The sequence below is a fragment of the Canis lupus genome, chromosome 4 (assembly GCF_003254725.2).
Source record: "Canis lupus dingo isolate Sandy chromosome 4, ASM325472v2, whole genome shotgun sequence".
Classification (NCBI taxonomy): domain Eukaryota; kingdom Metazoa; phylum Chordata; class Mammalia; order Carnivora; family Canidae; genus Canis; species Canis lupus.
Genome location: NC_064246.1, coordinates 34,663,373 through 34,685,796, shown reverse-complemented (window position 1 = coordinate 34,685,796; position 22,424 = coordinate 34,663,373). Strand labels below are relative to the sequence as shown.

The 22,424-nt window shown below is 42.8% G+C and overlaps 1 protein-coding gene across 5 annotated transcripts in view; it reads left to right on the top strand.

Annotated features, from left to right (window-relative positions):
- Positions 1–117: 117 nt before the first annotated feature.
- WAPL (WAPL cohesin release factor) overlaps positions 118–22,424 on the top strand; it is an 81,816-nt gene continuing 59,509 nt past the window's right edge. For 2 of the 5 annotated variants that reach the window (XM_025434197.3, XM_025434195.3), the window contains exons 1-2: positions 118–198; positions 3,040–3,560. In XM_025434197.3, coding sequence (XP_025289982.1) covers positions 3,062–3,560 — 499 coding nt within the window. In that variant the 5' untranslated portion in view covers positions 118–198; positions 3,040–3,061. Of the gene's footprint in view, positions 199–224; positions 560–3,039; positions 3,561–22,424 lie in introns of those variants that run through there. The other 3 variants (XM_049109089.1, XM_025434196.3, XM_049109090.1) reach the window with 2 other exon arrangements.

Here is a 22,424-nt window from a genome sequence, read left to right as displayed (position 1 = left end):
CGCGGCGGCCTCGCGAACGCGGACTACAACTCCCGTCGGGCCCCGCGGCCGGGCCAATGGCGGGCGCCGGCGCATGCGGGGAGCGGCGCCTGCGCGGCGGGTTGAGTAAGCGGCCGCGTGATTGGCTGCGCGGCGCGCCGGCCGCGCGGGGCCTGTGGGAAGCGGAGTGACGGAGCGAGCGGCTGTTGGAGGAAGGAGGTGGGGGCCGGGAGCGCAAATGGCGTTGAGATGGTCCAGGGCCGCGTTCAAACTCCAGCGCTGACCACCCCCCGGCGGAAGCGGCGGCGCGGGAGGCGGCGGCGGCCTCGCGGGGGCCCGTAGCCGGCGCGGCGGCGGCCAGGGAGGCCTAGGCCCGGCGCGGCCGGCGGCGCTCGAGGCGGGGAGGGAAGTTGCGGGGCCGCCGCTCCCCCCCCGCCGGGCTTCCTATTTACCCCGAGCCGCGGCGCGGGCTCCGACGGCGGCCGAGCGGCGCGCGGGCCGGGCTGCTCTGCCGCGCGGGGCCGCGGGGAGCGGGAGAGGCGGTGGCGGCCCGAGGCCCGAGCACCCGCCCGGCGCCGGGGTAAGTGGGGGGGCGCGGCGGGGCGGGCGGGGGCGGCCGTCGCTCGGGTGCCCGCGTTCCGAGTTGCTTCCGGGCCGGCGCTGCCCGCGGGGCCCGGCGGCGGGGGCTTCCGGGGCGCCGGGGGCCGCATCCAGGTCCCGGCGGGGCGCGGCGGGGGGGCGCGGGGGGCGGGGAGGAAAGTTGCGGCCCGGGGCGCCGGCCCCTCCGCGGCAGCCCGGAGCCCGCGGGGGCCGCTGCGGACGCTGCCCTGCGCGGCGGGCGGGCCTCGGCTCCCCCCCTCCCCCCCCCCGCCCTGCGGCCGCCGCCGCCGCACTTGCCTGCACCTCGGACCCGGCCTGGGTCGGAAGCAAGGGCCCAGCGACCTGGGAAGACTTGGCCGCGAGTCCTGCGCCCCTCCCCGGGGCGGCGGAGCCCTGGGCGCCGTGCTCGGGTGCGGGCTCGGGTGCGGGCTGCCCCCCCCCCCCCCCCCGGGTTTGCACGCGCGCGGTCCGCCGGGCTCCCGCACATGCCATCAGCGCCGTCCCCGGAAAGACGGGGAGCCCTGGAGGGGGACCCGGGAGGATGGGGTGTTATGTAACGGGCGCCCGTGGCTCACGCTCAGCTCGGCGGCCGCCGGGTGCTAACCGAGCGTCGCCCCTGCACACCCTGCCCGTGCCCCCCCCCCCCCCCCCCCCGCCTTTCCAATCCGGGGCACCGCAGGCGCTGCTCTGTCCGCCTCCGAGCATCCAGGGCGCGCACAGGACGTGGAGTCTTAGGGGGACGGACGCGCGGTTGCTGCCACCTTCCACCGCGCCCCGCGCAGCGACCTCCCGTATGCCCAGGGCTGGTTTGCAGGCTCTGAACTCGCGGCAGGGCCGGTCCCGTGGCTCCTGGACACCCCCCCCCCCGCCCCCCTCCCGGGGCCCGAAGGAGCTTCAGTCTAGGTTTTTGGTCTGGCCTCTAGTCGACGTTTTTAGGCGATGACTGCTGTGTGAGCGTCTGCGAAAGGTTCCGGCTCCGGTGGTGTCTGCGCGCGCGGTGTGCGCGCCGGGGCCCCGCGTTCCCGCAGGACTGAGACGACCCGACTGCGTGGCCCCCACATGACCCCGGGTCCCCGGGCGGGTGGGGGCCGCACCCAACAGGCCATGCAGGCATCCCCCAGCCTGAGTCCGCCTCTCTCAGGAAAAGGGTTTGCCACCTGCCTGAAGGGCCTGCACCGCTGTTCTCGCTCCGCGCAGGTCTGTAGGACGACTCAACGGTCACTTTGTCAAGTTAGTTGGTCTCTCACAAAAGGAGAGGGAAAATCCTCCGCTGCACGCGTAGGAAACTCAGTTCACCAGCGACGGATGTTGTAAGAATTTAAGTTAGCAAAGGAAAAATGGGTTTACAGACCGAAATGTATTCCATGTCATTCCTAGTGCTGTATTTTAGATTTCAGAGTATGAAGAAGGTTGGCTTTTCAAGACCTACACAATGGTTTATTTTTCTCCCTAGATATTTAATATATGGATATTTAAACTTCAGAAGGTTTTAGTGTAAGAGATAGACAAGAATGGAGTGTTTAAAATGTACTGCAACTTGCTTTGAAAATGTTTTGCTCTTAATTTACTGTCCTGAAGTTTGTCATAGATGGGTTACTGTTCTGTAGACGCATCAGATGAGTACAATTTATCTTTTATAAAGCCGAGAGGGAAATAAACTTCTGCGTTTCCGTTGCTTCCTTTAATAGTCGGCAGGCCAGTGTAATTATGCTGCAGTTCACCAGCTTCAGTAACTCAGCAAGTGAGCACAGCACTAGAGGGACAAGGGAGACAGAACAAGTAGGGGTTCTTATGCACAGGGAGAGGACCAGCTGGGGAATATTTTTCAAGTCACAGTTCAGACCACATGAGACCAAGAATCAGAATCTTTACGATTGTGTTAAAAAATTTCAGGTTCTAATAAATGAAAAATAATACGTTTTTCTGGCTTTTCCCACTTTTTTTTCCTTTATATGAATAAATGCTCTAAAGTTTCAAAGACCTGATTGAGTCAGTTATTTGATGTTTCTGAGATCCTGGAAAAAAATTTACATTTCGTGCTTAAGATTTTATATTAGGAGTAATAACCCTAGTCATATTATTTTTTTAAGGTAACAGTGATATTTATGAGAATTGTGCATAGATTAATTTTAAACTTAAAAAAATTGATGTTCTGTTACTAAGTTGGTATTGGGGATAAGTTGGTTAGTCATTATACTTGCTTACTTTGTCAATAGCATATGAATGTGTACTCTTTGAGATAAGGAGATTAAGTTCTGGAAATCTATAGGATAAAAAAAATGAGTCCCTTTCTTTATATGCCCTTTCCATATTTATTCAAGCATTTTTAAATGTTTGTATCTTGCATGTTGAAAAGCCCCATGGGGAGAATCCCTGGGTTCTTATTTTTACATTCAGTGTTAACATTTGTTAAGTATCTGGTGATTATATGAATTCTTACTTTTTTTTCCCCCCCTACAGAGAATATGAAACAGGTGTCAAAATGACATCCAGATTTGGGAAAACATACAGTAGGAAAGGAGGAAATGGCAGTTCAAAATTCGATGAAGTCTTTTCCAATAAACGGACCACCCTTAGCACAAAATGGGGAGAGACCACATTTATGGCTAAATTAGGGCAGAAGAGGCCCAATTTCAAACCAGATATCCAAGAAATTCCGAAGAAACCTAAGGTGGAAGAAGAAAATACTGGAGATCCTTTTGGATTTGATAGTGATGATGAGTCTCTACCAGTTTCTTCAAAGAATTTAGCCCAGGGTAAGGGTTCCTCTTACTCAGAATCTAGTGAAGCTGCTCAGCTGGAAGAGGTCACTTCTGTACTTGAAGCTAATAGCAAAATTAGTCATGCAGTGGGCGAAGACAGTGTTGTATCTGATAAATGCTTACTTTTGGAAGAAACTTTGGTTGGGAAAGAAAAGAGCACAAACCGAATTTTAGAAGATGATGCAAGCAGAAGTAGCTGTGCTAAATTAGCGACTTCAGGTAAGTTTTGAATTTCTTTATCCTGAGCCAGAAGAGCTTTGTGTAAGCTGTTTTGGTAAATGCTTTAAATTCTAAAATACCGTGCTTCTTGGGTTCTCTTTTTGCATTTATGATTAATGGGGACTATAGACACTCTTGTAGAAGAGACCTAAGAACTTTAAAGAAACCAATTGGGGGTTGAAATTTTACTTAAGCAACTTGGATATGAATGTTTCCAGACTGTTTACTCACGGCACATTTTGGGAACAGTTTTTCCTACGTCTCTAACTCCATTTCCATTAAGAAGCATCTCTTTTTGTTGTGTTAGCGTGACACAGTATCTCGTTTCTGCTACTGTGGAGGGTTTGTATTGTTACTGATAATGGAAATAAGATGAGCATTTACAATGAGGATTAAGTTTAGGAGTGTTAGGCTTTCCTTCAAACCTAGTTTGGAAAGATTAAGGGGGTATTGTGGAAACATTGAAGAATTGAACTTCATTGCAATTTGAGATTTATTTGGAGTCTGGTGCTGGTAGCAACTTGTATTAATAGATTTTAATCCACAAGATCAGTTGTAGTTTTGAAGTGTTAATTTGTAAATCCGGCATCTAGCATTCATTCAAAAAAAAAAAAAAAAAAAAAACTGGTACGTTTTGTCTGTTGTACCTCTACTCCTTTTGTAAAAGATTTGAGACTTAGAGTAAATGGTAAAAGTGCAATTAATTAAAAGACCGAAGAGCTAAGATCAGAGATAGCAGGAGAGATCGCCTGCTTGGTTTATTAGCAACAGGACAAGGATGGCACTGTAGTTGCAAACAGACCTTAGTTTTTGACTTCCTGGCAAAGTTTGGTGATACAAAAAGTTATGTAGATCTCCTATTTTGAAAGGAAGGAAGAACGAAACTTTCCTAGTACTGAATTCTCAAGAGGAGTTTGCTCCCCTGAGGCTTAATGTAAGTGCTTCAAACAGTATAATAAAAGATGTTGCCTTGCATAGTTTTACGAAAAATGCTGAACGTTTTTCACTCTTTTTCTCACCCTTGGATGAGAGGATGAGCCAGCTGTTATTGTCATTCCCTTGATCCTCCCGGTTAATTTCGATTTGGCTGTCCTTATGCTTTGTCACAGTTCTTCTGAAACATTGTTCAAAACTTAAGGTTAGAATAAACTTTTTTTTTTTTTTTTTTTTTTTTAGAATAAACTTTTATTGAAAAAACAGATTAAAAACTGTTTCCCAGATCAGCTCCTAAAAACGTATCATAATCGTAGGACTGTTGAACCTAAATGAACTAATGCAGGTCTCTTTACTTTATAGATGAGGCTCAAAGAGGTCGAGTGACTCTCCAAGGTTGGCTAGTGGCAGAATTGGAATGAGGTTCATTTATCGATTTTTAATGTGTTAAGTGCATACTGCGTACCCTCCACTGTGATAGGCTGTGGGAGTGCCGTTGCACTTCAGTTATCCAGCGTTCCTACTGCTTGCTGTACCTTGTCCTCTGGTAGTTAATCCACAGCGCGGGGCACGTAACCTGGAGGAAGGAAGGTGAGGGTGAGAAAGTGGCGAAACTGGTCAAGGAATGCAGACCCAGCTTCCTCAAGTGCTTTTTGAGAACAGGGTATCCCTGGCAGGCAGGGGGTCACAACAGCAGGATGAACATTTGGGTAGAGGGACAATACGAATTTAGAAATTAAAAATACCTAGACAGCAGTTGCTTATACAGTTTTGCCGGTGTTACATCTGTACTGTGTCCCCACCGCCGTTTGAAGTTGTTTGGTGGGAACTGGAAACAGTTTTCTGTAGAAATGAGATATTAGATTCCCAGTCTGATATAGCTACCTTGTAGTTTTGCTGCTGATACCGTGGACTGAAGGGGAGCCCAAACTCCTGTTATAATAGTTTTGTGAGGAGAAAATGTGTGCTAGAGTACAGATAAATAGATATTTAAGAACATCTTGTCCCTCTTCCTCCTTCATGAGGTATATGTAGTGGAAAGGGCGTGGAGCAGCACTATGAATATTTTTTTGCCCTCTCTTTTCCCTTGACCACCTAGAGCTGCAGCAACCCACTTGTAGCATAAGAGGGAACTTTGAAGGAATGCTTTTAGTTCTCATGGTAGTCTTATTCTAAGTTCTTAAAAACCATTTATATGGGCAGCCCTGGGTGGCTCAGCGGTTTAGCGCCGCCTTCGGCCCAGGGCGTGATCTGGGGACCTGAGATTGAGTCCCACGTCGGGTTCCCTGCATGGAGCCTGCTTCTCCCTCTGCCTGCCTGTCTGTGTCTGTCTCTAAAAACAAACAAACAAACAAAACAAAACAAAAAACACACATTTATAGATTTGTGTGTTTATGAGTTGGTTATAGTTTTGGAAATACTTCTGTATGTTATGGCTTTCCTTTTTTTTGCCCCTACTCTCTAACATCTGGGCAGTTCCCTGTATCTAGACTCTTCTTGAATATGACTGTCAGCTTGTCATTGCCTTTACTCTCATTCAGAAAGCCTTCTGGTTTTAGTTGAAGTTTAGAAACCCAAATTTAAATTTCTGATAAAGGCGGTTTTCATAAATCTAAAGTGGTTCCTAACCTTTTTTGAGTTAAAGATCCTTTGAGAGTGATAAAATTTTGGACTTAGAAAAAAAAAACGCTTGTATGTGTGATGTTTCAAATCCTTTGCAGGTCATTTTTGCACACTTTATTCAAGAGCCTTTGAGAAATTTTGTGTTAACATTTGTTCAAAGTGCACAAGCTAAATTCCGTAATATCCTTTCAGTGGAATGTTCCTGCTCATTCAGATCATTTTCACTGTAGAATTATATCACATCAGTGAGAAGGGCTTATCCAAATTCAAATTTGCTGTATTATTTCTCCTGGCATTAAGTTTAAAGTGCATCTCTTTCTCTGTAGGGGAATATGTGGTTAATTTTTAACTACTATTAAGATTTTTTCATATATTATGTATTATGTTTTATACCTGGTAGTACTTTTATTTTTTTTTTTAAGATCAAGCCCAATCCTGGGACTCAATTCCACGACCCCAGAATCAAGAGTCAGATAGATGCTCAACCATCTGAGCCACCCGGGTGCCCATCAACTCACTTGATTCTTAAAACAACCTCACAAGATAGGTGCTATTATCATCTACATTTTTATTTTATTTATTTCTTAACGATTTTATTTATTTATTCATGAGAGACACAGAGAGGGGGAAAGAGGCAGAGGCACAGGCACAGGTAGAGGGAGAAGCAGGCTCCACGCAGGGAGCCCGACGTGGGACTCTGGGACTCGATCCCCGGTCTCCAGGATCACTCCCCGGGCTGAAGGCGGCGCTAAACCACTGAGCCACTGGGGCTGCCCTAACTCTTTGATTTTTAAAAAACAGAAAACTTAGGGGCACCTAGGTGGCTCAGTCAATTAAGCATCTGCCTTTGGCTCAGGTCATGATCTCAGAGTCTTGGAATGGAGCCCTGTGTGGGACTCCCTGCTCAGTGGAGAGTCTGCTTCTCCCTCTCCCTCGGCGCCCCCTCCCCTTGTGTGTGCACATACGTACGTTCTCTCTCTCTCTGATAAATAAAGTATTAAAAAAAACTTATACCAGCTTCAACAGTTGTCAGTATATGGGAAATCTTGTTTCATTTGCTCTATACTCTTTCTACTTCCCATCCTCTACTCCCTGGATTATTTTAAAGATTTATTTATTTATTTATTTGAGAAAGAGATTTGGAAAGGGAGGGAGAGAAAATGTGTGTATAGGTAGAGGGAGAGAAGCAGGCTTCCCTCTGAAAATGGAGCCCAATACAGGGCTTGGGGCTGATCTCCTGACCTTGAGGTCAAAATTCAAGCCAAAATCAAGAGTCAGATACTCAGCCTACTAAACTACCTGGGCACTTCTCCCTGGATGATGATGATGGTGATTATTATTATTATTAGAGATTTTATTTCTTTATCTGAGAGAGCACAACACGCAACAGAGGGAAGGAGCAAGAGAGAGAAGGAGACTCACTGCTGAGCCTGATGTAGGGCTTGATCTCAGGACCCTGAGATCATGACCCAAGCCAAAGGTGGATGGTTAACTAACTGAGCTATCCAGGCACCCCTCCCTGAATTATCTTTTTTTTTTTTTTTTTTAAAGATTTTATTTATTTATTCATGAGACAGACAGAGAGAGAGAGAGAGGCAAGGACACAGGCAGAGACACAGGCAGAGGGAGAAGCAGGCACCATGCAGGGAGCCCGATGTGGGACTTGATCCCAGGACCCCAGGACCACGCCCTGGGCCGAAGGCATGCGCCAAGCTGCTGAGCCACCCAGGCGTCCCTGCTCCCTGAATTATCTTAATGCAGATTCAGGACTTATATTTTTATCTGCAAGTACTTTAGTTGTAATTGCTGTTGAAGTGAGTTCTCAAAACAGGTGTGCCACTTAAAACTGACTGTTAGCAGGACCTAAAGGATTGCCTTTTTAAGAGGTCTTGGAATATTCTTTAAAGTGTGGAATCCAGGGCTGTGTGCATTAGGGGCAAAAGAAGGCTTCTCTTGCCTTTTGTATGAGGCTACTTCCATTTTCCATGTTTGTGCTTTCTGCTATACGTTTTTAATCTGGACTCTAGAATAAAGTATGCAAAGACTTATATTTCTACTTGGCACACTTTCCTTGCCAGCCAGCTGGGATTCAGTCTACACATCCTGCCAAACATTGAGATAACTACTGCATAGGCTCTTAATTTGCATGACTGGTTTTGTAGCCAATACATTTTTTCCATTTGCTTAAAGCTGTACTGAGTGTTTGTATGTTAGAGGGCTGTTATTGTCAGGAATTTAAGAATTTTGATTTGGAACTGAAGATGATTTTTAGCAAGGGATGCATTGTTCTATTCCTGAAAGCTTAAAGTAGGCCAGGAACTTGTGATGTGAGATGAGATTGTCATCTGCTTATTGGATAAAGTGTAGGTGATTAATGAGGATTATTAATTCTGAAAGTATAGTATCACCAACAATTCCTAGCCTTCATTTAGGTATTGAATGCATTTGTTTAGAATATAATCAAGTCATAACTGAAATCCTTTTAAGAGAAATAGATAAGAGACCTATTACTTATTTAGCTCCTACTTTATGTCGAACCCTGTATATATCAATTGATTCTTAATCACAACTATGTAAGTCAAGCTTTATTTCCATTTTATAGAGGTAGAGCACATTTCAGTGAATAATTTGAATTACTAATAGATCTGAGAAACATCCAAAGTGTTCTTTTCATGAATGAACATAATTTTGTCATATTAAAAGACTTATATTTAAAATAACAATGTTACTGGGGCACCTGGGTGGCAGAGTTGCTTAAGCGACTCTTGATTTTGGCTTAGGCTCGGGTCATGATCTCAGAGCAAGCCTGAGTCAGACTCTATGCTCAGTGGGGAGTCTGCTGGAGATTCCCCGCCCCCCACACCTTGTGTGTGTGCTCTCTCAAATCCTCTTAAAGTTGTTTCTTTTTTTTTTTTTTTTTTTTTTAGATTTTATTTATTTGACAGAGTGAGTGAGCAAGAGAGCGCAAGCAGAGGCAGAGGCAGAGAAACAGACTCCCCTCTGAGCAGGGCCTGGTTCGGGGCTTAATCCCAGGACCTGATCATGACCTGAGCTGAAGGCAGATGCTTAAGCGACTGAGCCATCCAGGCGCCTCGATAAAGAAATCTTTAAAAAAATATCAGTGTCACTGTATAATCAGTTTTATCTTGATGTTGGAAATGACTGATGGGAATGGATTCCCTCTTGCCGTTATTTAAATAGTTTTCTTTTTAATAAGAATTGTGTCCTAAGTAATTATAACAGTGAATAAAACTGACCTTATTTTTATAAGTAATAAGTTTTTTTTTAATTTTTTGTGCTGTGTACAAATGGAAATTCAATATGCAAATTCTGAAAGACTGTAATTTTAAGTTTCGTTTGTTTTAAAGTAGAATTTTTTTTAAAAAACTATTTATTTAGGGATGCCTGGGTGTGGTTCAGCGGTTGAGCGTCTGCCTTCTTTTTTTTTAAAGATTTTATTTATTTATTCATAGAGACAGAGAGAGAGGCAGAGACACAGGCAGAGGGAGAACCAGGCTCCCTGCGGGGAGCCCGATGTGGGACTCGATCCCGGGACTCCAGGAACATGCTCTGAGCAGAAGGCAGACGCTTGGGTAGCCCCAGTGGCGCAGCGGTTTGGCGCCGCCTGCAGCCCAGGGCGTGATCCTGGAGACCCTGGATCGAGTGGGGCCTGCCTTCTGCTCGGGGCATGTTCCTGGAGTCCCGGGATCGAGTCCCACATCGGGCTCCCCGCAGGGAGCCTGGTTCTCCCTCTGCCTGTGTCTCTGCCTCTCTCTCTGTGTCTCTCATGACTAAATAAATAAAATATTTTTAAGAAAAACAGATTTATTTTTTTTTCTAGTAATTTCTGTACCCAACATGGGGCTTGAACTCATAACCCCAAGATCAAGAGTTGCATGCTCTTCCACCTTAGCCAGTTAGGTGCCCCAGAACTTTAATTTCTTGTAAAATGTTTTTTAGTAAAAAAGAGAGTTAGTTTCAAGGTCTAAGTAATAACAAAAGTGCAGTTGGCTACTAAAATTTCTTTTGGATCCAGGTTGAATATCAGCCAGGAGAGGGTAGGTAGTACATAGAAACTATAAGCATAGTCTTTGCCCTTTAGGAATGGAGCTGTTGATTTCTCCTGGTAATAATAAATAACCTTTTTTTTTTTTTAAATAACTGTTTTTAAAACAGTAACAGTACAATTGTATAATACTTGATACTTTTTAGAGATTTTCCATATGCCATATTTTTAAAATTTAAAGCCAGCCGATACATCCATTGTTTTGGTCCAATATCTGACTCCAGGAAGCGGTCTACAACTTTTCCAGATCCCTGATGGAGAGGAGAATGAATTTGTTCATAAGAGGACCTAGGGGATGCCTTCTTTCCAACCATTCAGCAGTTATTTTAATGCCTCTGTATGCTGAGTGCTCATGTATGTCAGTGAACAAGATCTTGTCTGATTCACATTTTTTTTTTAAAGATTATACTTATTTACTCATGAGAGAGACACACACACACAAAGGCAGAGACACAGGCAGAGGGAGAAGCAGGCTCCATGCAGGGAGCCTGATGTGGGACTCTATCCCGGGTCCCCAAGACCACGCCCCATACTGAAGGTGGCGCTAAACCGCTGAGCTACTCGGGCTGCCCATTATTCACATTTTAGGAGGCAAGACAGTGATTGAATAGAGAATAAGAAGTATATGGAAAATCATGGGAAAATACAGGTTCTGAGGTCCCTGGCTGGCACGGTTGGAAGAGCCATGTGACTCTTGATTTTGGGGTTGTGAGTTGAAGCCCCATGTTGGGTGTAGAAATTACTTAACTAAATAAACTTTTTAAAAAAGAAAATAGGGTCCTATGATAGTGTATAGTGGGCTGTTTGCCTGGTCTGAGTGAGGGGTAAGGGCAAGGCTAACATTTAACTTGGGACCTTCTGCTGTACTGAGCAGGGATGAAAGTGGCAGAGCTTAGTGGCATAGGTAGTGAGGAAAAAGGATACATTAAGAATGATTCTTGGGTATTTAATGTGAGCACCTGAGCAAATGGGTAGTATTACTCATTGAAATAAAGGGATATTTTGTGGGCAGCTTCATCAGTTCAGGTTTGGGCACATTGGATTTGAGGTGTTTGTGAGGGGTAGGATATACTAGTATGGAACTTAGATAAGAAACCTTGGTTGGAGATAATACTTTTGAGATTCAGCATGTAAGTGTTATTTGAGGGGTGCCTGGCTGGCTTAGTCAGTTGAGTGTCCAACTCTTGATCTTAGCTCAGGTCTTGATTTCAGGGTCATGAGTTCAAGCCCCGTGTTGGGCTCCGTGCTGGGTGTGGAGCCTACCTAAAATAAATGAATGAATGAGCGAGTGAATGAATGAATGAATAAGTAAATGCTATTTGAAATTACAGGATTAGATGAAGTCATTAAGGAGAATGTTAGAGGAAAAAGCACTGAGCTATGAAGAACTTGCATTACTTAATTGACAGAAGAGGAAGAAAAACTAGATGAGGAAATTGAATAAGAGCAGCTAGAGCACTAAGTAGGAACATTGAGCCAGTGCTGTGTTATAGAAGCCAGCAGAAAGGAGCTCATGAAGGATCAACTGAACTGTAATGCTATTGCAAAGTTCATCAGAATGAGGATTGCAGGGATCCCTGGGTGGCGCAGCGGTTTGGCGCCTGCCTTTGGCCCAGGGCGCGATCCTGGGGACCCGGGATCGAATCCCACGTCAGGCTCCCGGTGCATGGAGCCTGCTTCTCCCTCTGCCTGTGTCTCTGCCTCATTCTATCTCTCTCTCTCCTTGACTATCACAAATAAAAAAAAAAAAAAAAATGAGGATTGCAAAGCTGGTATTGGAGTGTGCAGCTTGGGTTGGAACAGTCTAAATAGTACATAGTGAGGATGGGAGGGTGACAAGTATACACAAATCTTTAAAGATGTTTGAAGGAGAGGAGAGGTTCTGAAAAGTTACGAGATGATGAATTTTGGAAGGTTTAATTGCATGGGAGAGCTTCGGAGCATAGGCTTCAAATCACAGAGGGAAAGTGGTCTTGGGAGAAGGGATGCCACATTTTCTGGACAGAGGAAAGATGGATGAGAATGTGAGCTTACTGAGAGGTGGAAGATAAGGTGGTTTATGGAGGAAAGCATTATTTCCCCCCATGAAGTGATAGAAGAGGTTATCTTGGAAAGGGAGAAAGAAGGGTAAGGAAATGCAAGGGCTGGAATGAAGGAACAAGAGATTCAAACTGATGCAGAAAATGTTAGGAAGGAGCCATGTAGAGAGATTTTCTGAACATTAATGAGACCTTAGTGAAGTTTTATCGTAAAAACTCATGGTTATTTACTTCATTGTGTGAGTGGCCTCCCCTCCCCTTAGTAGGCCCTGTTAGCCAGAACCTGCACAGAATATAGAATAATTGGATAGTAAAATTGGATTATCTTGGATTGTCATTTTTGTCTGACAAGATGTAGAGTGAACAGATAGAAAAGAAAGAATTTAGGGTATTGTCTAGAGAATGATTGAAATGATGGACTATGGAATTTAAAATGTTTAGGAACTGGACAAGGCTGGTGGATAGGAAAAAGAAGGGTCAGTATATTGAGTCTTATTAAATAGGTTAAGAGTGGGGGCACAAATTGGATATTTGGTAGGTTGTGATTGAGAAATGGGTTATCTCATTTTAATATTTAAGAGGTGAAGCCTTCTAGGACATGACAGGTTTCTGCATCAAACAGATTTGGTGTCTGAGCTGGAATGTAGAAGACTATGGATGAGAGAAGGTTAAAGAACCGTGAGGTCAGGGGATTGGGATTTGGTGGAATTCAGCATGATGGGAAGACTGGCATGAAGGGTAGATTGTAAGTCCTGTGTAAAAACCCTTAAATGAAGAATAAGGTTGTTAAGAGACAGGTATGGGGAAGATTAGAAGGTAACTAGCTAAGTGGCACAAACCTCAAAAGAATGGGCTTTTATAAGAGGATGGAATAATAATAGTTTTATAAACAGGCTCTGGAGAGCCAGCATACCAGTGACCCCAAAGCATCCTTCTCTCAGATACTAAAAGGCGCTGCAGGAGAATAGGCGCGTGTAGTCAGGGTCCAGCTAGGGCATGGAAGTGGTAGAGGGAATGAATCCCCAGGTATATGTGAGTGTCTTGATCACTGAAGCCTGTGTGTTTGGATTTAAGGGTTTGGGTGGTGGTGGCGGCACTCAGTTGTTGGATTATGAGGTTGGAAAGAAGTACAGATACATTTTGAGTATTAGAGTTCAGGAGAAGGTAGATGGCAAGATGTATTTACATTTTGGATCATGACCCAGAGGAACAGATGAGAAGCATGGTGGCTTTATTTATTTATTTTTAATTTTTTTTAAGATTTTATTTATTCATGAGACACACACACAGAGAGAGAGAGAGAGAGAGAGAGAGAGGGGCAGACACATAGGCAGAGGGAGAAGCAGGCTCTCCATGGGGAACGCAATCCTTGATCCCAGGACCCCAGATCACAGCCCGAGCCTAGGGCAGACATCCAGCTACTGAACCACCCAGGTGCCCTCCATGGTGGCTTTATTTTATTTTTATTTTTATTTTTTAAAAAGATATTACTTATTAATGAGAGACAGAGAGGCTGAGACATAGGCAGAGGGAGAAGCAGGCTCCGTACAAGGAGCTGGATGCAGAACTTGATCCTAGGACCCCCAGGGTCACGACCTGAGCCAAAGACAGATGCTCAACCACTGAGCCACGCAGGTGCCCTATAGCATAATGCTTTTAAAGAGTATTCCATGTAATAGTATTTAATTTCTTTTTGATTGCTGAGTAGTATTCTATTATACATGTACCATAATTCATTCATTAGTTGAAGGACATTTGGATTGTTTGCAGTTTGGGGCAATTATGAATGAAGCTGCTGTCAACATTCACATTTAGGTTTTTGTTAGACGTATGTCCTTATTTCTTTTAAGTACTTAGGTGTGGGATTGCTGGTCATGATAACATTGATCTTAAATTTATATGCTTGCAAAGGATATAATTTCCCATAAAATAATATAATTTTAAAATAAAACTAACATTTTTAACTGTTTTATTGTAAAATAAAACACAGATATAGAAAACCACAGAATATAATGTATAAAAATATGTTTAATGAATTATTTATATAACCAACACCCACATTAAGAAATAGCATTTTGGCAACTACTCTAGAATCTTTCCATCTGTCCCTTCCTTCACCCCAAGAATAACTGGTTTCCTATCTTTTATCATAATCCCCTTCTTACGTGCAAGTGCTGTAATTATTTAGTGTTCACCTTCATATATTAAAAAAATTAATAAAAGAACAAATTGTTCTTTAACAGACAGAAGATTTACAATACCCTTTTTTTTTTTTTAAGATTTATTTATTAATGAGAGACACAGAGAGAGGCAGAGACATAGGCGGAGTAGGCTTCCTGTGGGGAGCCCGATGTGGGACTTGATCCCAAGATCACGACCTCAGCCAAAGGCAGATGCTCAACCACTGAGCCACCCAGTTGCCTCTCCCTTTTTCTTTTTGAGTTTGTGTTTCTTTTTCCTTTTTTTTTTTTTTTTTTTTATAATTTTTATTTATTTATGATAGTCATACAGAGAGAGAGAGAGGCAGAGACATAGGCAGAGGGAGAAGCAGGCTCCATGCACCGGGAGCCCGACGTGGGATTCGATCCCGGGTATCCAGGATCGCGCCCTGGGCCAAAGGCAGGCGCTAAACCGCTGCGCCACCCAGGGATCCCTTTCCTTTTTCTTTTTAAAGATTTTTATTTATTTATTCATGAGAGATGCAGAGGCACAGACACAGGCAGAGGGAGAAGCAGGCTCCATTCCATGCAGGGAGCCGGACGTGGGACTGGATTCCAGGTCTCCAGGACCACACCCTGGGCTGAAGGTGACACTAAACCACTGAGCCACCCGGGCTGTCCTGAATTTGTATTTCTATTCCACTTCCCTTTCAGAATTTTATCCTAATGAACATATTTATGCTTAGTCTTTTAATGATCATCCTTTTCATAATTCTTTGTGCAAAAATGTGTGTGTGTGTGTATATATATATATATATTTGTTTGTTTAAGCTTAAGCTTCTACGAACTTTCTGTGATTGTAATACCCTGAGTATTTAAAAATTCTTCTAGATTATTATGAACGCAGTTATTAGTGTGTATTTGATCAAATATGAATGCTATACATTTTAAAGGCAAATTTATTGGAAATGTAGGTCTGAATGATGATGGGTGGGGCTTTTTCCAGTTCATGTGTATGACTGTCATTGCTAGGCTAAGAAAAAGCTTTGGCATCAGTCTGTTCTAGGTTTTTTTTTTTTTTTCCTCTCTCTTTTTAAAAATATTTTATTTATTTATTCATGAGAGAGACAGAGAGGCAGAGACACAGGCAGAGGGAGAATTAGGCTCCATGCAGGGAGCCTGATTTAGAAATGAATTTCCTTAAACCTCAGTTGTGCCTATGTATGTTTTGGAAGTTTTTAGTGTAACTCTAGGGGTCTGTATATTCAATTTGAAGAGTTAATTGTCATCTGGAAGGGAGGACCACTGCTTGAGGAGTGACTGGAGTATATAGTACATTTCCAGTTTCCTGGTGGTCAAGATGGCCAGCTTGAGCAGGAGCCATGGTAGGAAATAAGCTCCTTGACTTGCTGGTGGGTTTTCACAGTTAACACAGGCTGTTGATTTGGGGATGTGGGAGGTTGAGTTGATGTGGACTGCTCTGTGATTTAGACTGTGTAGTGGGCCCAGCAGAATAGGACTTTTTTTTTTTTTTTTTAAGATTTTTGTTTATTTATTCATAGAGACAGAGAGAGAGGCAGAGACACAGGCAGAGGGAGAAGCAGGCTCCATGCAGGGAGCCCGACGCGGGACTTGGTCCCTGGTCTCCAGGATCACACCCTGGGCTGCAGGCGGTGCTAAACCGCTGTGCCACCGGGGCTGCCCAGAATAGCACTTTTGAAGTTATTTTATGTTTACTGATTTGTTTGTTTTTTACTGTTTAAATTATAAATAAATTTGGTATTTGATAGGTATGCTTTATAAAATATAAAAATGTTTTAAATTATTAAGAAAAGTTTTTTTTTTTTTTTTTTAAAGTACCTTTTACCATTCAAATCTTTGAGTAAAATTGAACCACTGAAGATGTGGCATCTTTTTCCTTTGGCTTTTTGGGTGCCTCTGATAAATAGCCACATATTCTTGTTACAGTGAAAAAAATCCACTCCCTTCCACAGAAGCAAATGCTGTTGACAGTTCATTTCTTTGTCTCTCTCTCTCTCTCTCTCTCTCTCTCTCGCTTGATTTTATTTATTTATTCATGAGAGACAGAGAGAAGCAGAGACGTAGGCAGAGGGAGAAGCAGGCTCCATGCTGGGAGCCCAATGTGGGACTTGATCCCAGGAGCCTGGGATCATGACCTGAGCTGAAGGCAGATGCTCAACCACTGAGCCACCCAGGCGCCCCTGTTGACAATTTCTTATATAGCTTTTCACAGTCTTCAGTATGCATAGCATATAAATCTATCTATCTATATATATTTAATTTATTCACGAGAGACACACACAGAGGGGGAAGCAGGCTCCTTGCGGGGAGCCTGATATGGGACTCGATCCCTGGACCAGGATCATGCCCTGAGCTGAAGGCAGACGCTCAAACACTGAGCCCCCCAGGCGTCCCAAAAATCTATATATTCTTAAACACACAGGCACATACAAATGATAATGCGATATAGATATAGATATATGTATGAATGTATGTATGGCATATTGTGCCTTAAAAAAACACTTAAATCTTTTAAGATGCACACTTACTAGTATTTATAGATCTACTTGTTTTTTTGTAGCAGTTTCATGGTTTTCCATTGTATGAACATACCATACTTTAAAACTAGTCTGTTAGGATTATTTTGACTGTTTTTAGTTCTTTGTTTTGTTTGTTTTTAGTTCATTATTTGTTGTTACAAATAATGGCTATATTGAACATCTCTCCACTTGTGTTTTTGATCATGTCTCAGTATAGTGGTCAAAGATGTTTCTAGAAGTAGAATGAAAGGGCGTATACATTTAAATTTTCAGTTGATGTTGCCAAATTTCCCATTACCAGTGTGGCGGCTTTTTTTTTTTCCTCCTCTTCCTATCAAACTTTGGACTTGGCCTAACTGAAAGAATACTGTTTATTTTGCAGGGGGGCGGGGGGTGTTAAATTTTTTTCATTTTAGAATAGAAATGGTTGAAAGCTTCCTAGCTCTTTTTCCCAGTCACCCCAGTTCTCCTTGGAGTGGCCATTTTTTGTTTGTTTCAGCCTTTCTGACATACACTGTACACATACAGTCAACACAAGTAGTGACGTGTATTTAAATCCACAAATGTTAACATGCTGTTTTGTACCTTGCTCTTTCTCTTAATGTATCTTGGGTGGTCGTGACGTGGGTATAATTCTTTTTTTTTTTTAATTTTTATTTATTTATGATAGAGAGAGAGAGAGAGAGGCAGAGACACAGGCAGAGGGAGAAGCAGGCTCCATGCACCAGGATCCTGACATGGGACTCGATCCCGGGTCTCCAGGATCGCGCCCTGGGCCAAAGGCAGGCGCCAAACTGCTGCGCCACTCAGGGATCCCTGGGATAATTCTATTGTAATACATTAAAGGGTTCTTTCTGGCCTCTCTACCTTTTTTATTTAAAATACTGCTGCATGGAGGGGTGCCTGGTTGGCTCAGTTGTTTGAGCGTCCGGCTGTCCGGCTCTTGATCTCAGCTCAGCTCTTGATCTCAGGGTCATGAGTTTGGGCCCTGCTTTGGGCTTGGCACTGGGCATGGAGCCTACTTAAGAAAAAAAAGTACTGCTGCGTGGTTATGTCAGTATCTGTGTGCTCTAAATTCCTTAAATGGTTCCTCGTTGATGTGAGACTTTGGTTTGCTTTTTGTCATCTAAGTTGCCTTATTTTTCAAATACCACTCTGTGACTGTCAACCAGTAACATATCTATTATGTTTCATCTGCAAAATGAGGTACAGTTTCACATTTCCTTATCTGAAACCTTAGGGGCCAGATTTGTCTTGGAATTTAGGATTATTTTGGAATAGAGAAAGTATATATTTTACATTAATAACCCATCAAAGTCTGAGGTGGCACTCAACTCAAAGACAGTGTTTAGAAAAAGAAAATACATTCCTAAGTAGGATAAATATTCTAAATAGCTTCATTTAGGTGAGGTCAGGTTTTGCTTCAGAATGTATTATGAAAAAAATTTAGTTTTCAGAGCTTCTTGGGTGTTGGAATTGTAGATAAAGGCTTATGAACTTCTAATAGTACATACTTCACATGGTTGCTATGAGATCAAATGAATTAATATGTGGAAAGTATTTAGAAGCCATTGGGGCACATACTGAGGGCTTAGTAAGTATAAATATTGTTCAGCTTTGTTTTACTTTTTTTTCCTCAACTTTATTGAGATGTAGTTAAACTATAACATTGTGTGCTTTTTTTTTTTTTTTTTAAGAGGCCGCAGGGTAGGGGTGTGGGAGGGGAGGGCAAAAGAAGAGGGAGAGAGAATTGCAAGCCGACTCCACACCCAGCATGGAGCCACACGTTGGACTGGTCTGATCTCAGGACCATGAAATCATGACCTGGGCCAAAATCAGGAGCCCGGTTCTTAACTGACTGAGCTACCCAGGTGTCCCATGTACTTTATTAGTTTTTGATATTTTTTTAAAGATTTTATTTTTAAGTAATCTCTACATCCAATGTGGGAATTGAACTCACAACCCCAAGATCAAGAGTTGCATGCTCGTTGCTTGACTGACTGAGCCAGCCAGATGCCCTGCACTTGGACTTTTTTTTTCTTTTCTTTTTTTTTTTACATTTTTTTTTTAATCTATTCTCTTTTTTTTTTATTTTTATTTTTTTATTTATTTATGATAGTCACAGAGAGAGAGAGAGAGAGAGAGAGAGAGAGAGGCAGAGACATAGGCAGAGGGAGAAGCAGGCTCCATGCACCGGGAGCCCGAAGTGGGATTCGATCCCGGGTCTCCAGGATCGCGCCCTGGGCCAAAGGCAGGCGCTAAACCGCTGTGCCACCCAGGGATCCCTTTTTTTTTACTTTTGATATTTAATTGTTAATGAAATAAAGTTTCTTTTCATAAGTTATTTATTTATATTTCTTTTTCTATAAATTGCCTCTTTATGTCTCTAGCTTTTTTTTTTTTTTTTTACTGAGATGATGGATTTACTGATGTGTAGGATTTTTTTTTTTAATTAAAAATTTTATTTATTTTTCATGAGAGAGAGAAAGAGAGAGAGAGGCAGAGACCCATGCAGGGAGTCTGATGCGGGACTTGATCCTGGAACTCTGGGACCATGCCCTGAGCTGAAGGCAGACACTCAACCACTGAGCCACCCAGGCATCCCAGAAGTTAACTAATTTTAATGAAGTACCATTTTATCAAATATTTCTTTTATAACAAAGGAGTACACACTTTTCCCTAGGTATTCTTTTTGTTGGACAGTTCTAATTTAACTTTAATATTCTTGCTCTTAGCCCTTATAGTTTGTATAAATTGAATGATTTCTACATATCGAGTAAGTTTGTTCCCTCTCCTCATGACAACCACTCCAATATTTAAAGGCAGCTTGCATGTAATGGAAGTTCCTCCTTACCCTATAAATTAATTTTTTTAGTTACCTCCCTGTTATTTAATGAGTAGTGATCTCCAAAAGCTGCTTCTGTATCTGTACAGTCTCCCTAGTCAGAAGTGAAAGGTTTTGTTTGTTTGTTTATTTAAAAGATTTATTTGTTCATGAGAAACACAGAGAGAGGGAGAGAGAGAGAGGCAGAGGGAGAAGCAGGCTTCATGCAGGGAGCCTGATGTGGGACTCTGTCCCAGGTCTCCAGGATCAGGCCCTGGACTGAAGGTGGCGCTAAACCGCCGAGCCACCCAGGCTGCGCAAAGGTTTTGTTTAAATTTAGGCCTCAGCACATCACGTGATAAATTTGTTCAAAATATTCAATATTTAACCTCTTCGAGTGGACCTTTTCTATTAATGTGGATTAAGATGATTTACCTGCTTTTAATATTTCAGTTTTTAGCAGCTACTACTATAGGTAGTATAATGTAATAGAGCTCAGTATGGGCCTTTTTATGAGGTCTTTTGGACATTGATTTAATTGGTAACTGTTGCTGTCATTGGCCTCTCTGGGCCTGTTTTTCCACATCTGTTGTAACAATAGGCTTGGTGAAAGTAAAAATATCTTCACTTTTTTTTTTACAAGAAGGATGAAGGAAGTATATATGTTAGTATATACAGACTAGCATGCAGTTGCACAGATGGGTATATATGTCTCTAGCTTGAGTAAACAATAATTCATAATCTTGTTTCATGTCTATCCCTACCTTCTTTTTTTATAATGTATTATTTTAAAGCAGAGTCCACACATTGTATTTCATATGTAAATATAGTTCTTTAACTCACCTGAGATCATGACCTAAGCAGAAATCAAGACTCTGGCACTTAACCAATTGAGCCATCCAGGCACCCTGTACCATTGTTGTTACTCTTTAAGGTTCTTAATATGTATCCTTGTCAGATTTTATAAGCTTTTGAACAGACTATTTTTTAAACAGTATATAATTCAAGAGATAGGAAAGTCTTTTTCATCAACGCCACCCCTCTGTACATAATATAGACCTGCCTCATTCTTGACTAGCTACATAGTATTTACATATGTAGCTGTATGATAATTTAAGTAGTTTTTTGTTTTTTTTAAGATATTACTTTTTATTTGACAGAGCTACAGAGCAACAAGCAGGGGGGGGCCAGGGAGGGAGAGGGAGAAGTAGAAGTAGCTCCCTGCTCAGCAGGGAGCCCAGTGTGGGGCTCAATCCCAAGACTCTGGGATGATGACCTGAGCCAAAGGCAGATACTTAACCGACTAAGCCACCCAGGCATCGCTAAGTAGTTTTTTTTTTTTTTTTTTTTAAGATTTTATTTATTTATGAGAGAGGCAGAGACACAAGCAGAGGGAGAAGCAGGCTCCATGAAGGGACCCTGACGTGGGACTCAATCCCGGGTCTCCAGGATCAGGCCCTGGGCTGAAGGCAGCACTAAACCGCTGAGCCACCGGGCTGCCCTAAGTAGTTCTTTACTGATAGGTGTTTTATTGTTTATAAAGGCAAAACCCAGGAAATTATAGTGAGTTTTCTTGTTTCTTACGTTATTTCACATTTATTGTTTGTAGAGTAAGTACATAATAAAGCTGCTTGCTTCAAAAGGGTAAGTTCATTTCTTTGACATGGACATTTTTAATTGTGGAAGATACTACCCAAATGCTCTTTGTTAGTGGTTATAAGATATGCTCCTATAGAAAGGTAGTTTTTAAATTTTATTTTATTTATTTATTTTTAAAGATTTTATTTATTAGAGAGAGAGAGAGAGGCAGAGACACAGGTAGAGGAAGAAGCAGGCTCCATGCAGGGAGCCTGACGTGGAACTCGATCCCAGGTCCCCAGGATCACGCCTTGGGCTGAAGGCGGCGCTAAACCGCTAAGCCCTCCGGGCTCCCCTGTAGTTTTATTTTTATTGCTCTGAAGTATTTCTTTGACCAGACCACTTTATTGACTGTCCCATTAATGAATATTTAGATTTCATTGGTTTGGAATGATGTTGCTATGAGCATACTTCTCATGCTGAACCATTTGGAATTGCTAATATTCAGTTATTTTTATTTTTATTTACTTGAAATATTTATTTATTTTAGAGAGAGAGAACACACACAAGCGGGAGGGGGAGAGGGAGAGAAAATCCCAAGCAGATTCTGTGCTGAGTGTGGAGCCTGACTTAGGGCTCGAATCCATGACCATGAAATGATGACCTGAGCCGAAACCAAAAGTTGGACACTGAACTGACTGAGCCACCCAGGCACCTCTGTCTCTCTGTCTGTCTGTCTATCTATCTATCTATCTATCGAATGCATGATTGGGGGTAAGGGAGAGGGAGAGAGAGAATCTTAAGCAGACCTCACACCCAGTGCAGAGCCCAGTGTGCTGTGCTTGAACTCATGACCCTGACCTCAAGATCTGAACTGATATCAAGAGCCTGCCAGGTACCCTTATGGAATATCCTTTCTTATTGAGTGAATGGTCAAGTCTCTTGATCATTTTTTTGGGGGGGGCATCTTTTTACTAGTGAGTTATATGCATTATTTATGTAGTGTCAGTACTTAGTGTTTTATGGACAGACTTAATTTTTGATGAAATTTCTTTTCATTTATGGTTAATGGTTTTTGTAT